General features: G+C 41.1%; 1 protein-coding gene and 1 pseudogene across 8 annotated transcripts in view; one reads left to right on the top strand and one right to left on the bottom strand.

The window, feature by feature from the left end:
• The first annotated feature begins 7,312 nt into the window (after positions 1–7,312).
• Positions 7,313–7,599, top strand: LOC136397743 (small ubiquitin-related modifier 4-like; annotated as a pseudogene).
• Positions 7,600–13,954: 6,355 nt separating this feature from the next.
• LIMS1 (LIM zinc finger domain containing 1) overlaps positions 13,955–17,206 on the bottom strand; it is a 145,416-nt gene continuing 142,164 nt past the window's right edge. For 4 of the 8 annotated variants that reach the window (XM_066376878.1, XM_066376876.1, XM_066376874.1 and 1 more), the window contains 3 exons: positions 16,880–16,955; positions 16,495–16,758; positions 14,269–14,377 (listed from right to left, as the gene is read on the bottom strand). In XM_066376878.1, the coding sequence (XP_066232975.1) occupies positions 16,536–16,758; positions 16,880–16,955 (299 nt within the window). In that variant the 3' untranslated portion in view covers positions 14,269–14,377; positions 16,495–16,535. Of the gene's footprint in view, positions 14,378–16,493; positions 16,759–16,879; positions 16,956–17,206 lie in introns of those variants that run through there. The other 4 variants (XM_066376877.1, XM_066376875.1, XM_066376873.1 and 1 more) reach the window with 3 other exon arrangements.

Raw genomic sequence — 17,206 nt, 5'->3', positions numbered from 1 at the left:
TCTCTCTCTCTCTCTGTCTCTCCCTCTCCTCTCTAAAAGGAATAAAAAAAAAATTAAAAAAAACCATAGCCCCCTTTAAAACTAAAATTCCCCTCATGTAATTTCTTAGCCAGGCTCAAAGCAGCACATTTTCCACCCTCACAGTGAGGTTGTGGTTAATGGGCTTGTTATTCTCTCGCTTAAAGGCTCCCTGGCCTTCACTTTGAAATATAACAAAAAGTTATTCTTTGCAAAAGTTAGGAAAAGCTTACATTGGGAAGAGACCTCACAATTAGAGGAGTTTAAATCACAATAAAAGGCCCAGAGGCTCTGCCTTCTGATAGCAGCCTTCTAAGGGATCAGGACAACCCCTCCCCCCCACCACCATTCCAAGGGCAGTGCAAACCAGTGGGAAGAGGGGGCTCTGGCTTGCATGAAGCCTCAGCCTGCCTGGCAGGCCTGGGACCTTTTAAATTAGCACAGGCCTCCTTTAGACAGTTGAGCTGGGGAATAAACAATTTGAAGAAACTGTGGCACCTCTCTAATCCACATATGAAGAATATTATTTTGTACCTATACAGGAAGTGACATCAGTTGCTTTTTTCAAGATCGCTAACTAAACTATAAATACCCTACTGCAACCCTCCCCTAGGCCAACATGGCATTTGGGTCCATCTCAGCATGCTTGCACCCAGTGTTTTACATAATCCTTTTGAAATACATCAGCCTTGTGTTTTCAGTTCAGCTCTCTCAGGTGTCCACCCATAAACTGGGAAGAGGTTTAACCTGTCAGCTATCTCATATGAGATAAGGCAGTCCAGACCTGGAGTTCTCTACAGGTCACACCTAGTAGGGGGTTTATACTAACCCGCCTGTTGCCAAGAGAAATTGAAAGGAGGCTTTTGCCTTCCCCAGTGGACCAGCCACCGGCAACTATATCCTAACAATAGGGACAGATAGACAGGAAGGGAGGGAGATGAGAAGCATCAATTCTTTGTTGCAGTACTTTAGTTGTTCATTGATTGCTTTCTCATATTTGCCTTGACCAGGGGGCTACAGCAGACTGAGTGACCCTTTGCTCAAGCCAGCGATTTTGGGCTTCAAACTAGCAATGTTTGGGCTCAATCCAGTGACCATGGGGTCATGTCTATGATCCCACACTCAAACCAGGGACCCTGTGCTCAAGCTGATGAGCCTTTGCTCAAGCCAGGGACCTCTTGGTTTGAAACCTGGGTCCTCTGCGTCCCAGTCTGATGCTCTATCCACTGCGCCACCGCCTGGTCAGGCTACCATTTTTAAAAAGAGGACTAAATGCCAACTCTTTTAAAACTTTGAAAAATTAGAAGAGGATAGAACACTGTCCAATGCATCCTGTAACTGAAGTATTTCTGATTCCAAAGCCATAAAAAGACAATAAAAGAAAACTACTGGCCAATATCCTTTATGAATATGTATGCAAAAGTCTTCAGTACAAATGCTAGCAAATCAATTCCAGCAGCATATAAAATAGATTAAACACCATGACTGAGTGGGATTTATTCCAGGAATATGGCTTCCATACAAAAATCAGTGTATTATGAAATATTAATAGAATAGACAAAACCACATGCTGATTTCATTAGTTTTAGCAAAAGCATTTAACAAACCCCAATTCTTTTTCATGACAGAAACACTCATCAAACTAGAAATAGAAGGGCATTTTCTCACTTGGTAAAGGGTGTCTGTGGAAAACCACAGCTGATAGCATACTGATGACAAAAGACTGAAAGCTTTTCCTCTATAATCAGGAAGAAGACAAGGATGTCCTCTTTTACTACTTCTGTTCAAAGAAAACAAATAAAAACTATCCACATAGGATTAGAAAAAATAAAAATATCTCTTCCACTGATTACATTATGTTATATGTAGAAACCATAAAGTATTCTCAAAGAAAACATATTAGTGCTAATAAGCCAGTTCAGCAAGGTTGCATAACACAAGGTCAAACAAAAATCAGTTTTCTTCTACTACAGACTGGCAATGAAGAATCAAAAATAAAATTAAGGCCTGACCGGGCGGTGGCGCAGTGAATAGCGCGTCAGACTGGGATGTGGAAGACCCAGGTTCGAGACCCCGAGGTCGCCAGCTTGAGCGAGGGCTCATCTGGTTTGAGCAAAAGTTCACCAGCTTGAGCCCAAGGTCGCTGGCTCGAGCAAGGGGTTACTCGGTCTGCTGAAGGCCCGTGGTCAAGGCACATATGAGAAAGCAATCAATGAACAACTAAGGTGTTGCAACACACAACGAAAAACTAATGATTGATGCTTCTCATCTCTCTGTTCCTGTCTGTCTGTCCCTGTCTATTCCTCTCTCTGACTCTCTCTCTGTAAAAAAATAAATAAAAATAAAGTAAAATAAAATAAAATTAAGGAAACCATTTAGAATAGCATCAGAAAGAATAAAATTCTTATGAATTTAACCAAAGAAGTGGTTAAATTTGTAGCCTGAAAACTATACAACATTTTTGAAGGGAATTAAACAAGACAGATAAAAGAAAGACAGCCTGGCCTGACCTGTGGTGGCACAGTGGATAAGCGTCGCACCGGAACGCTGAGGTTGCCAGTTCAAAACCCTGGCTTGCCTGGTCAAGGCACACGTGGGAGTTGATGCTTCCAGCTCCTCCTCCATTTTCTCTCTCTCTCTCTCTCTCTCTCTCTCAAAATGAATAAATAACATCTAAAAAAAAGTTATAATTATAAAAACAAAACAAAACAAAAACAGCCTGGCCTGTGGTGGCGCAGTGGATAAAGTGTTGACCTGAGGTTGCCAGTTCAAAACCCTGGGCTTGCCTGGTCAAGGTACATATGAGAGTTGATGCTTTTTGCTCCTCCCTCCTTCTTTTTCCCTTCTTTCTCTCTCTTTCTTGTTGGGGATCGTAAAGCCAACAGGGTTTTTGCAGTTTAGATTTTTGGGGCACAGAGATGTGGGGTAACTGGCTGTAAGCTGACAGTCTGCCCATCCCCCACTTCACTTGCCTGATTAGGTTGCAAAAGACTGTTAAGCTGTGGTGCTGGGTTGTTTATACTCAACCTACCCTCCATGTCCCCCGGAAAGACTGGAGGCAAGTTTCTTCTATCTGTTTCGTGTGAAGTTAAGATGTTATATATGGTGAGGGTTTTCTGCACTTGGTAAGATTCTTAGGTTGCCTTGGAGATATGATCAGAGATCTCATTGATTTGCTAATGGCCCACTTTGCTCGATAAATAAATGAGAAAGTGGTTTTTGAGCACACTCTGTTCTTGCCATCAGCAAAATTGCAGAGCCCTCCTGACCCCATACTTCATTTCTTTAACGCTGTTTTCTTAATTCCACGCCGTTCCCACTCAGGAACTAGAAATACTAGCTGCGCTGGCTCACGGCATGTTCTCTCTCTCTCTCCTCTCTAAAATGAATAAATAAAATCTTTTCAAAAAGAAAAAAACAACTGTGCTGATGAATTAGATGAAAACGTACATCCACACAAAAGTTGTACATGACTGTTTACAGCAGCACTATTCATAACAGCTAAAAGTGGCAACACTCAAATGTCCATCAACTGTAAATTTATAAACAAAATGTGGCATATCCATACAATAGAATACTATGTGGTTAAAGAGGAATAAAGTACTGAATGAACCTTGAAAACATGCTAAGTGAAAGAAACCAGTTACAAAGACTACATTTTATGTAATTCCACTTATATGAAATGCCCAGACTAAGTAAATTCATAGACACACATAGTGGTTTCAGGGAATAAGAAGAGGGGAGGGAATCGAGAATTATTACTGCTAACATGTATGGTGTCTTGTTGGTCAAATAAGTTTGTAAAATATGATTTTTTATGTTTGCTCACTTTTATTGTTAAAAATGGCCGCTGCTGCCTGACCAGGCGGTGGCGCAGTGGATAGAGCGTTGGACTGGGATGCGGAAGGAACCAGGTTCAAGACCCCGGGGTGCCAGCTTGAGCACGGGCCTATCTGGCTTGAGCAAAAAGCTCACTAGCATGGACCCAGGGTCACTGGCTCGAGCGGGGGTTTACTCAGAATGCTGAAGGCCTGCGGTCATGGCAAATATGAGAAAGCAATCAATGAACAACTATGGTGTTGCAACGAAAAACTGATAATTGATGCTTCTTATCTCTCTCCGTTCCTGTCTGTCTGTCCCTATCTATCCCTCTCTCTGACTCTCTCTCTGTTCCTGTAAAAAAATTAAAAAAAAAAAAAAAATGGCTGCTGCCTACGTGAATGGTGCTGCCAAACGGAAACTGCTAATTACCTTCCTGCTCAGGAAGGGCCATTGTTATGCTAATGTTGGTGGAGGAGGAGTTTTCATGCCAAAAAGTTTTGAGAAGGAGAAGGAGAAGAAGAAGGAGAAGGAGAAGGAGAAAGGAGAGGAAGAAGGCCATTTTTGCAGAGAAGAGAAAGAAAGCCAAGAAGACAGGATGCTGAAGGAGAAGCCAGTTGTGCAAAGAGGAGTAAGAAGCCATGTTGGCAGATGGGGAACCAGAAGTGACTGAGATTGGTGGGGTCCTGTGATTCTAGGAAAACCCAGATGTGTCAGTAGCTTTGTGAGCTCTGAATGAGTGAGTTTTGGAGCCCTGTGTGTTTGTTTTTACTAGCCTGCCAGGTGCGAGGCTAGAATAAAGCAATGGCCCACCAGTTTTTGGCTCCACAGTTTCTTTACCATCTGTCCGAATCTAATGGGAACCTGCACATGCCTGGCTGTGATGGCCGTACTACTGGCCTTACAGGTCTCCCTGGGGTGAGGGAAATGTGTGGGAATAAGCCATGGGGATGGCTGCACAACATGTGAATGTACTTCTTTTTTAATCACTGAGATGAATTAAGTTTTATTCTCTGGAGAATGTAGAATTTTTTTGCTAAGGCATATGAGCTATCTGATTAAGTCCAAAGCATGAGTCCTAACTTTGCTATGATCTGTGATCCAAAGACAGTTCAGTTTCCAAAGTGTTGATGGGGCTCCTCAGTTGTTTACCACTTGTGTTCTTTACCACCTACTGGCCACCTGGAGACCATTGACAGTGGTACATCAATCAGCTCAGTTCTCAGTCTTTGTTGTGTTCAACAGCACCCAATTTCTTCTTCTCCTGGGACCTCTGAAGATTGGGTCACATGGATATACCTGTGGGGTGGTCAGCAATGGGGGATGGTCACGTGAGACACTAGACCCGGGAACTTTGGCTAGAACTGCCCTACATCCAGGCGCACCAAAAAAAAACTTCCCAGGAGCCCTTTGGAAAAAAGGCTACCGTCTGTCAGCCAGTGAGATTTCACCACGTCACATTAGCTCGACCACCCTAGATGGGACCCTTTAAATATCTCCCACGCGGGTCACTCCATGCGACTTCCCTGGCCTCCATGTCCCCGGGACCAGGAAACCTGATAGGGCGGGAAGTGCTCTGTACATAATAAAGCCTTCACTATTCCACACTCTGTGGATACGGCCCCTTCCTTCTTCCTCGGTGGGGAAAATACCTTACAATACCAGATCCCAGAAAACGTCCAAGAAGTAGAAGCCCCCAGAGAAATATGTATCAGAAGTTTACCTACCATTTTAGTAAACTGCTCCTGTCCTCATGCATGTATGTCTCCAATATCTCTGGGAGTGAGATCCCCTTCTTGGAGTGTATAACTGTGGCTTATACTTCTTCTTCTTTTTTTTTTTTTTTTGCATTTTTCTGAAGCTGGAAACAGGGAGAGACAGTCAGACAGACTCCCGCATGCGCCCGACCGGGATCCACCCGGCACGCCCACCACGGGCGAAGCTCTGCCCACCAGGGGGAGATGCTCTGCCCATCCTGGGTGTCACCATGTTGCGACCAGAGCCACTCTAGCACCTGAGGCAGAGGCCACAGAGCCATCCCCAGCGCCCGGGCCATCTTTGCTCCAATGGAGCCTTGGCTGCGGGAGGGGAAGAGAGAGAGACAGAGAGGAAGGCGCGGTGGAGGGGTGGAGAAGCAAATGGGCGCTTCTCCTGTGTGCCCTGGCCGGGAATCGAACCCGGGTCCTCTGCACGCTAGGCCGACGTTCTACCGCTGAGCCAACCGGCCAGGGCTGTGGCTTATACTTCTATGATTTACATTTCTGTGACTTATAATTGCTTGCCTGGTACAATTTTAGATTTGAGAAGCCTTGCCCTTGCACTGAAGATTAGTGACAGTCATTAAGTGGAACATCTATCTCCTACTTGATTCTGTGGCATCAAAAATTCTACTAAGACAGCAAGGTTAGAAAGTAAGGCAGAAAATCCTGAAGTTTTAGAGATGGAGTGAAACTAACTTTCTTTTCTTGTTCTAAAATATTGGGCTCACCTGGTAGAGAAGTTGAGTCTCAGGTGAGGCAGGTCGGGACACGTTAGCTAGCTCACTTGTGCTGACTAGTGTTTACTGGGAATTATAGCATGTGAGGATGGAGTGGTGTGTATCTGGGGCAAACTTATGATCTACCAAGTAAGGTTTTAAGGTTCAGGTGATCACAGTACAGTTTTTGGACATTCTGCTTGTTAACATTAAGCCAAGCCAAGGTTAGTAAACATGGTCGAGTTGATTTATGGTTGCTTGGAAGTCAGAGCAAAGTGAGATAGCATGGAGGCAGGTAGGGGCTGCAAGTCAAAAGATTTCTGAGACCTTTTTATAGTTCAAGTGGTGAAGTCTGGAGTACTGAGATGCGGCAACAGGAGGAGGATGTGGGGATGGAAGAGTAGAAGTCAATTCAATATTAAGTAGGAAGCCTCAATACACCATGATGCCATTATGGGAAATGGAGAAAATAGGAAATGGAAGAGGGCCCCAGCAGCCTGTCTTCAGGTCTTATACCTCTGCGGGGGGGTTATGCTGCTGTAATCTTGAAAAACCCTGTGTTCATTCCAACACAATACTTGCCACATTGTGTAATTACCCATCTCTCCTATCAGGGCAGAAGATTAAAGCTCTGCCCGTGCCCCGGGGAGGAAAAGGAGTGCAAGACTCAAATCAGACAGAGTCCTCAGGACCTTTCCTCAAAGAGGATGAAGAGCCAGGAAGGAGGAAGCACTCCTTCAGAGGAATGGGCCTCTTGAGAGCACTGGCAGTGAACATCGTCCCAACACAGCACAGCCAGTGTCTCAAGGCATGCTGAATGCTGGGTTAAGACATGTGTTCCCTTCACTAAGAAATGAAAACTACTTCCCCTGAAAAAAAAAAAAAAAAAAAAAAAAAAGAAAACTACTGACTGCTCCTGGTGATGCTTGGTGTGCTTGTTTGGTGTGGACCTGGCAATTCTTTTGTGAAGCAGCGGCTGAGGGGCTCTAGGTGCTCACCATGGCCAAAGAAAAGCCCAAGGAAGGAGTCCAGACTGAGAACAATGATGTTACTAATTTGCTGGTGGCAGGGCAGGGTGGTTCTGTGCTGCAGTTTAAGATTTAGAAGGAAACACCACTTGGTAAACTAATAAAAGCCTATTGTGAATGGCAGGGTTTATCAATGAGGCAGATCAGGTTCCAATTTCACGGGCAGCCAATCAATGAAACAGACACACTGCACAGTTGGAAAGGGAGTACAGAGACACAATTGTTATGTTGGAGCAGTGGACAGGAGGTGTCTACTAAAAAGGAAACCTGCTACTTAACTCCAGAGCTCTTCCTCCAGACCAAGAAGACACTCAATGAGAAAAGCAGTTTGGGTCCATCACACCCACTACCTGATAGTTTCCCCTAGTCCTTCCTTTTCCCATTCCTCACTCCTTTATTATACATAAAGCACAAGCACTTTCATTTTTTAACTAGATGGCCAGTAGTATTTTTTGATGAACATCAAATGGAGATTGGATGGGGAAAAATACTGGTTCTGTGAAAATACCCCCTTTTCCATTATATTGTAGTAAGTTATTTAGCTCTTACTGTTTAACAAAAAAAGAACACAAAAATCCTTGCATATCTTGTTTGATTGGAGAACTTTAATGTTTTCTATTTACCATTGTAAAACCAAGGACAATTTTGTAACTTTTTTGTACATAGCTGCTATATGTAGGGCAATCTGTCTTTAAGTAGATATAAATTCTCTAATACAAAAAATGAATCCTAGTTTTCCCATCAAGTGTCTTGTTTAAATAAACTTAAGGTTAAAAAAAAAAAAAGAATAGAAAACTATCAATTTATGGTGAATAGTGGAAAGACTCCACCACCATTCTACAGACTTCTAAGAATTGGCTTATACATAAAAACCAGCTAGGCCCTGGCCGGTTGGCTCAGCGGTAGAGCGTCGGCCCAGCGTGTGGGGGACCCGGGTTCGATTCCCGGCCAGGGCACATAGGAGAAGCGCCCATTTGTTTCTCCACCCCCCCTTCCTCTCTGTCTCTCTCTTCCCCTTCCGCAGCCAAGGCTCCATTGGAGCAAAGATAGTCCGGGCGCTGGGGATGGCTCCTTGGCCTCTGCCCCAGGCGCTAGAGTGGCTCTGGTAGCGGCAGAGCGACGCCCAGGAGGGGCAGAGCATCGCCCCTGGTGGGCGTGCCGGGTGGATCCTGGTCGGGCACATGCGGGAGTCTGTCTGACTGTCTCTCCGTTTCCAGCTTCAGAAAAATACAAAAAAAAAAAAAAAAAAAACAAAACCCAGCTAATTTTCTTTTATTCTTATATATGAATGTTTCTAATATATATTCAAAAGTACATGGCCTGACCTGTGGTGGCACAGTGGATAAAGCGTCGACCTGGAAATGCTGAGGTCGCCGGTTCGAAACCCTGGCCTTGCCTGGTCAAGGCACATATGGGAGTTGATGCTTCCAGCTCCTCCCCCCTTCTCTCTCTCTGTCTCTCCTCTCTCTCTCTCTCCGTCTCTCCCTCTCCTCTCTAAAAAAAATAAATAAATAAATAAATAAAAGTACTTGAATTTTCACACACATACAAACACATAAACACACATTATATACACATGCCAAGTAAGAGAAACAAACATCATTATGCAAATCCTCTGCTGTATGTAAAAGGGAAGAATTTTAAGAAACTCATGCAGTTGTAAGTATTAAAATGACTATTTGGAAACTGCTTTGTGAATTTTATATGTTTAATTTGACACTTTCCTAAAAAAACTACATGTAAAAGTTTAAAATGCCTTTCTTTCTTAAAATATGGAACTCTTAAAACATAATTTCAGATGTACATTTTATATTTGTATCTATTGTGAAATGGTCATAAAAGTCTAGTTAACATCCATTGCCACAGTTATTTTTCCTCTTGTGATGAAAACTTTTAAGATCTACTGTTACCAACCTTCAAATATGCAAACAGAATTTTCATTCCGGTCGCCACGCTTTGCATTACATCCCAGAACTCAGATTATTTTATAGCTGGAAGTTTGTACCAAAGTTTGTTGTTTTTTTTAAATTTTTTCTGAGGTTGGAAATGGGGAGGCAGTCAGAGACAGCCTCCCACTTGCGCCGGACTTGGGTCCACCCGGCATGCCCACCAGAGGGTGTCGCTTTGCTGCAATCAGAGCCATTCTAGGGCCTGAGGCAGAGGCCACAGAGCCATCCTCAGCGCCCGGGCAAACTTAGCTCCAATGGAGCCTTGGCTGCAGGATTGGAAGAGAGAGACAGAGAGGAAGGAGAGGGGGAGGGGTGGAGCAGATGGGTACTTCTCCTGTGTGCCCTGGCCGGAAATCGAACCCGGGACTCCGACACACCATGCCAACGTTCTACCATTGAGCCAACCGGCCAGGGCCTGTACCAAAGTTTTGACCCTTTTACTCATTTCACCCATACTCTGCCCCCACTATCTCTTCTCTGTATCTGTAAGCTTTTATTTTCACATGTAAGTTAAATCTTATGGTATTTGTCTTTTTTTATCTGACTTATTTCACTTCACATCATACCTTCAAGATGCATCCATGTTGTTGCAAATGGCAAGATTTCCTTTACTTATGGCTGGGGAATAGTCCAGCGTACAAATACACACCATGCTTTCTTTACCCATTCATCCATCACTGGACTAGGTTGCTTCCCAAAGGGCTTTATTAAACATTAGCCCTATCTTTTCATACTTCTATGTCTCAAAGTCATTCAAATTAAACAATACACAACAGATTAATAATTATGAACATTTATTAAGTGTGAAGAGTATACTGCAAAGGTTGCTATATAAAAACATAATTAGCAATAGTGTCCCTGCCATTGAGCTTACAATCTAAAATAAAATACAATAAGAATGCTGTAAGCCTACCTTGAAAATTCCTTAACTTAGAAATGGCTATTTTGGCAAATAAGTGAGGCAAAATGACCTATCATTTCAGGTACAATGTTAATAAGGCTTTGAATATTATCGAAAGAATGTTTTATTTGCATCCAGACATTTTTCTCAAGTCTATTAGGCTTGGTAGGAAAAAGAACACTTAGAAATTCAGTAAGAATAGTGAGTTATTTAATACTGCCTTGTTGGACTTGTTCAACAAAGACAAGTTTCCTGACCTGAGATTTTTCACAGCCCGAGAAAGCCCCACGAAAAATACTATGAACTAAACCAAGCTTTTTATTCCACTTTTTCCTCCTTTCCCACATGTGGGGGCTCCAATGATAGCCCTATATGGAAGAAAGTATTATATCTAGATAAAAGCCCTAACCAGTTGTACTCCCAGGAAATGCTAATTCATGTTTTAGGAGAGTAGTGAGGCAAGAGCCTCCGGCTGTCAGGGAGGCCTGGCTGTGAGGTGCTCGCAGAGCAGCGCATTCTGCCAGGCAGCACAGAGCAATGCAGAGGAAGAACTAGAATTTTCCGCGCCCTACTTCTGGTATAGGTGTAGTTTAGAATTTAGCGTCAAGATCCTACACTGCAAAGCCTGTACTATTTTGCCTATCTCCACAGTATAATATTTAATAAATACTTCCCAGGTTTTCATTGCTGGTCATAACTTAGCTGATGAAGGCACGCCGATGAGATTTTAATTCCTGCTGTAAATGCGAAGACTGTTTCAAACGTCTGAACACTTGCTGTCTTAAACTACATATTTAATTATTTTCAATCATCTGTCATTCTTTGAACTCTAAAAAAGAACACTGTAAGTAAGTTATTGGCTAAGTTACCTGAAATCTGAAATAGGATTTACCCTGTCATGTGCACGTACACCTTTATAAAACATGCATATTTTAATGGCTGAGTGGTAGCATCCTGAGATGATATTTTTAATAGCAAAACAGTATTTTAGCAATTTTTGGAGAAAACATAATTTTACCCTTCGAAGTCCATGTGGCAACTTTCATTTAGATTATAACAAAGCAAGAGCACAAATTTAAATAATGTTCACAACGAAATGTTTCACATACAAGTTTATCAAGAGAGAATAGTCCAGAAACTTCAGAATTAAACTTTTTATGAAGTACGAGTCACAATTTTTGACCTGAAATTGACACTTAAACATCCCTCTTCCAATTTAAATGTCATTTATACATTTTACTCATAGCAAATAAAATCCAATTATGAGATTTGAAATGAAACACTTGACACACACATGAACATCATTCTCTTCTAATTAAAGGGCAGAAATTAATTTTAATGTCTCCTAATGAGAGAGAAGAATATTTAAAAATATAATCACAGCTGTGGTAAATAAATCTGAGTTTATAAATCTCAACCAATACACCTATTTTTAGTTGGTAGGTATTGTATGGAACAGCTAGAATTCCTGATTAAAGTATGTATTTTTTTTTAAGGCAAGGCAAGTTTATGTATAAAGCATAGGTTATAAAGGCAATATGATTAAAACATATACATTCAGGTTTTTTTTTAAGTGATACATTCCAAGCTACGTAAAATTTAATTTCAGGTCCTATTCTAAGACTATATCTTTGATGTTAAGCTTAGAAGCATAATTGCTGTAATACATGAAAAACTTTCATTTTTCCAATACTGCAAAGTACATTTTCAAATAATAGAATACATTTTTTTGCACGAAAAATATTTTTAAAGAAAGGTGAGATTTTATTTATTTAAGTGAGAGAGAAAGAGAGAGGCAGGCAGGGAGAGAGATGAGAAGCATCAACTTGTTGCAGCACTTTAGTTGTTCATTGATTGTTTTCTCATACGTGCCTTGACCAGGGGGCTTCAGCTGAGCCAGTGACCCTGCGCTCAAGCCTGGGTCCTCAGCATCCTCGGTCAACGCTCTATCTACTGCACCACTACCTAGTAGGCTATTTATCTATTTTTTTTTTTTTTGTATTTTTCTGAAGCTGGAAACAGGGAGAGACAGTCAGACAGACTCCCGCTTGCGCCCAACCGGGATCCACCCGGCACGCCCACCAGGGGCGATGCTCCGCCCCTCCGAGGCGTCGCTCTGCCACGACAAGAGCCACTCTAGTGCCTGGGGCAGAGGCCAAGGAGCCATCCCCAGCACCCAGGCCATCTTTGCTCCAATGGAGCCTTGGCTGCAGGAGGGGAAGAGAGAGACAGAGAGGAAGGAGGGGGGGGGTGGAGAAGCAAATGGGCGCTTCTCCTATGTGCCCTGGCCGGGAATCGAACCTGGGTCCCCTGCACGCCAGGCCGACGCTCTACAGCTGAGCCAACCGGCCAGGGCCTATCTATTTTTTTTTTTAATTTATTGTTTCTCGCCAGTTGGCTCAGTGGTAGAGAGCATTGGCCCAGTATATGGATGTCCCGAGTTAGATTCCTGGTCAGGGCATACAGGAGAAGTAACCATCTACTTCTCTACCCTTGCCCCTCCTCTCTCTCTTTCTTCCCCTCCTGCAGCCATGGCTTGATTGGTTTGAGCACATTGGACAAGGGTGCTGAGGATAGCTCCATGAAACCTCTGCCTCAGGTGCTAAAAATAGCTCAGTTGTGAGCAAGGGCCCTAATTGGGGGTTGCCAGATGAATCCTCGTCCAGGTGCATGTAGGAGTCTATCTTTCTATTTCCCCTCCTTTCACTTGGAAAAGAAAAGGAAAAAATTTATTTATTGATTTTTTTATTAGTGAGATGTGGGGGGAGAGAGAGAGAGAAAAAACATTGATCTGTTCCTAGATGTGCCCTGACAGGATATCCAACCTGAAACCTCAGCATATCAGGATGCTCTTCTAACCAAACTGGGCTATCTGCCCAGGGCTGCACAAAATTTAAAAAGGCAAACTATTAGCTATAACTGTATAAACTGTATAAGGGGGGAAGTTCACAAGGAGAATAAAATATAAAACTAAGTATAATTTTAAAAACTAAGTATAATTATTGCATTTAATAAAAACCCCCCCCAAAACTAGTAGTTCTGAATATAATTGTTTTGTGTTAGTAATGTGTACATTCATTAGATTACTACCAGTTTGATAAACATACTGAAATTCCGTAAGATTTATTTTTCTGGATCTCCCCTATATCCTCCCCAATAGCAGTTGGAATTAATTTTCTTTTGATTACAAAGTAAAATAATGTAGTTTTTGTTTGTTTGTTTGTTTTTTTCATAGAGACAGAGAGAGTCAGAGAGAGGGACAGATAGGGACAGACAGACAGAAATGAGAGAGATGAGAAGCATCAATCATTAGTTTTTTGTTGCGACACCTTAGTTATTCATTGATTGCTTTCTCATATGTGTCTTGACCGTGGGGCTACAGCAGACCGAGTAACTCCTTGCTCAAGCTAGTGACCTTGGGTCCAAACTGGTGAGCTTTGCTCAAACCAGATGAGCCCACGCTTAAACTGGTGACCTCAGGGTCTCAAACCTGGGTCCTCTGCATCCCAGTCCAACGCTCTATCCACTGCGCCACCGCCTGGTCAGGCTGTCTTGTTTTTAATGAATCATGTAAAAGGTGACTTCTTTTATTTTTAAAAGTTGTATTTAGCCTGACCTGTGGTGGCACAGTGGCTAAAGCATCGACCTGGAATGCTAAGGTCGCTGGTTTGAAACTCTGGGCTTGCCTGGCCAAGGCACATATGGGAGTTGATGCTTCCTGTTCCCCCTGCCTTTCTAAAATGAATAAATAAAACCTTAAAAAAAAAAAGCTGTATTTAAGTTTTTGGACCGTAATTAAAATTTAACATTTAACCATGTATTTTTTAATGCTATTTGGTATAGTCTACATTTTAATAAATCAATAAAGGTTATTAACATAGGTAAATCTTGATTTCATCATGTCTTAAATATGGTATTTTATTTTTTAATGAAAAACCATTCATCTAGGTCTTCTGCACTCAACTATTTTGAAAGACAGGTTTAAATAAGGGGGGGGGGGTCAGGTCAATGATGTTGTAATCCTTTCCTCTTCTCTGTAAAGATTCTTACAGAGAAAAATAAAAAAGGAAGTTATTTCCTTCCTAAGGTTTCAGCTAGTTTCTTAAGTCTTTTCTTCAGCTCCAATGGAAACTTCTCATAACACTTCTTACAGACTGGCTTCATATCAAACTCCACAAATTTATTCCTAAAGATAATAATAAAAACAATTAGTGGAAATATATTTAACAGACATGTATATAATATAAAATAATTTTATTGAACTAAATGAAGATACTATATGATGACATGCTAGCAAACAACTACAATATAATTCTAATCCCAATTCCTGTTGTGGTAGATGTAAAAAATTAATAATATTTGAAAATATTGTCCTATAAATTGACCCTATACATCTATCTTTGTGATATAGAATGTGTAATACATTGTAGTCAATGCTAAGCATACACGAAATCTGATGTAAATACAATTTAGGTAAGTCAAGTCAGTCACATTTTAAGTGCCATAAGAGAACATTTATAAAAAGTTACTTAAAGCAAAGAATTGTATTTCTGTGATTGAATGACCCTCCTTATTGGCAGCTATGAGTTTCTGTCTTTCCTGACAAAATAGTTTCCTCCCACCCCCACCCCTCAAAAAAAAAAATCACCTTAAAAAAATCATCTGAAAAAATCTCAAATCAGAATGTGTTATTATGGTTGGTTGTTTCCCAGAAAGGTTGGTAAGGGAGATATAGGAAAGTGTGACAAAGACAGACAGACAGACTGGAAGGGAGAGAGATGAGAAGCATCAATTCGTTGTTGCGGCACCTTAGTTTCTCAGTGATTGCTTTCTCATATATGCCTTGACCAGGGGACTACAGCAGACCGAGTGACCCCTTGCTCTAGCCAGCGACCTTGGGCTCAAGCTGCTGAGCTTTGCTCAAACTAGATGAGCCCGCACTCAAGCTAGCGACCTTAGGGTCTCAAACCTGAGTCCTCTACATCCTAGTCCAATGCTCTATTCACTGTGCCACTGACTGGTCAGGCTTAATCATATTCAATTAATGCAAATGAATCGGAATACCTGTGGTTGAGCTTTGTGAATGATGGCTGTATGGAGAACTCAATTCTTAGAGCAATGCACATTGTCAATTTAGTTGTAAACAGGTTCTGAAGAGGACAAGTTTTCAGATGCCCTCCTATTTGTAACAGTTTTCTAATTTGTAATTATAATAGCTTATTACTATTGAAATCTACAATCCTTAACTGTGAATTGAGTAAATTCAAACTCTATAACTTGTTCATCTTCTGTGAAATTATATTTAGGAAGCACTTAAGTCTGGTAGTCCACTGTCATCTATGGCAAATGATTAAATCTGCTAAAACCTCTTATTTTACACCACCATATGGCAATTATTTTCTAGCTGGTTTTCAGAGATCCTAATGCTACAAGTAACTCAAATGATGTTATACTTAAATTATCAGTTTGATTTAAAATATTGAGTTAAAAATTCTTCCCGAAGTCTTCCTGTAACAGAAGCTATCAACACTGCTATTTTTTAAAGGAAGGAAATAAATTATCTCTGCTTTTGGAAAGTGCTAAGCAAACCTTCTACTGTTTTAGTTTCATATTTGAATTTTTAATTCCTCTTTATAGAAAGAAACATGAAAACTGAAAAAATAAAAAACCTTTTAGAGCTCAGAACACAATGGTAACAATAAAGGAAAAACAAGATAATCATGCTAATAATTCAACAGAATTTCAAAGACTAAAACATTTTTCATAAATACAGTTTGAAAACATCAAGAAAATAAATTCATTAACAGTAGCATTGGGCTCTACAGAAACACACAAATACAAGGTGGGCAACAGTAGGCTCACAGTCATGAGTATGTGAAACAATTTATATTCTTGTGTGACACTGAAATTTATCAATTAAATTAATTAAAAAACCAAAAACCAGGATTACAAAAATTGCAATTATCAGACAAAAATACTTTAAAACTTTTCCCACTATAAAGTGACTGAAATTCTTCCCTTTGAATCTATTAAAAAAGAGAAAGAGAGAAATCTATTTCATATTGTGATTTAAGAAAAGAGATAATGGAATCTACAGATTAAGGAACTGAGTGAAGTACAAGCTGGTATTAAGTGTGAACCTTATTCATTTAACCTCTATAATTTTAATAATTATGTGAAAGGACCAGCTCTACACAGGACAAATGCTTGTATTTCTCTCTAAAGGTTACACATACACACCAAAAAAGCAAGTTAAAAAGTAAAAGACAAAAACAGAACAAAAACATATTCTAAAGGACTAACCAAAGAAAAATGTAGTGAACATGACAGAGGGATAGAAAAGTTTACAAACAGACAGGTTTTTTCTTTTTCTGCTTGTCTTTATCCTTTGCTTCTTTCTCCCGTTTGGCAAGTCGCCTCTTAAATTCTTCTGGCATTTTCTCATAACAGTGTTTGCAGACTGGTTTTAGGTCAATTTCAACAAACTTATCCCTTTGAGCAGGACAGAGAAGGAACACAAGAAATAACAGGGAACAATTAAAGGAGGAACTTTTACTTTCAGAAGGCCTGAGTAGAAAGAAGAAAAAAGGAATCAAATAATTCTCTTTTTAAAAACTCTGTGTTTTAAAAAATGTTACCACAAAGTTTTCAGTGTTGGGATTCACACTGGACCAAACTGTCTACTTACTTGAGTGTTAATTTTGTGTTGCAGGTAGAACAGGCAAAACAGTTCACGCACCAGGCCTTGTTCAGAGCAGAGACCACTGGAGAAAGAGGACAGACATCTGGGCACAGACACTGGTATGTAGGGGTTAAATTCCCAACTCTAAAACAGAAGTACGGTTGCTTCCAAGACACTTGGAAGAGGTTACCAAGAGGTTTGCTCACGCCTGGCCTGTGGCAGTGCAGTGGATAGAGTGCAGACCTGGAATGCTGAGGTCCCAGTTCAAAACCCTGGGCTGGCCTGGTCAGGCACATGTAACAAGCAACCAATGAACAGCTAGAGTGAAGCAAC

Source organism: Saccopteryx leptura, chromosome 3 (assembly GCF_036850995.1).
Source record: "Saccopteryx leptura isolate mSacLep1 chromosome 3, mSacLep1_pri_phased_curated, whole genome shotgun sequence".
Lineage (NCBI taxonomy): Eukaryota > Metazoa > Chordata > Mammalia > Chiroptera > Emballonuridae > Saccopteryx > Saccopteryx leptura.
This window is presented reverse-complemented; position numbering and strand designations above follow the sequence as displayed.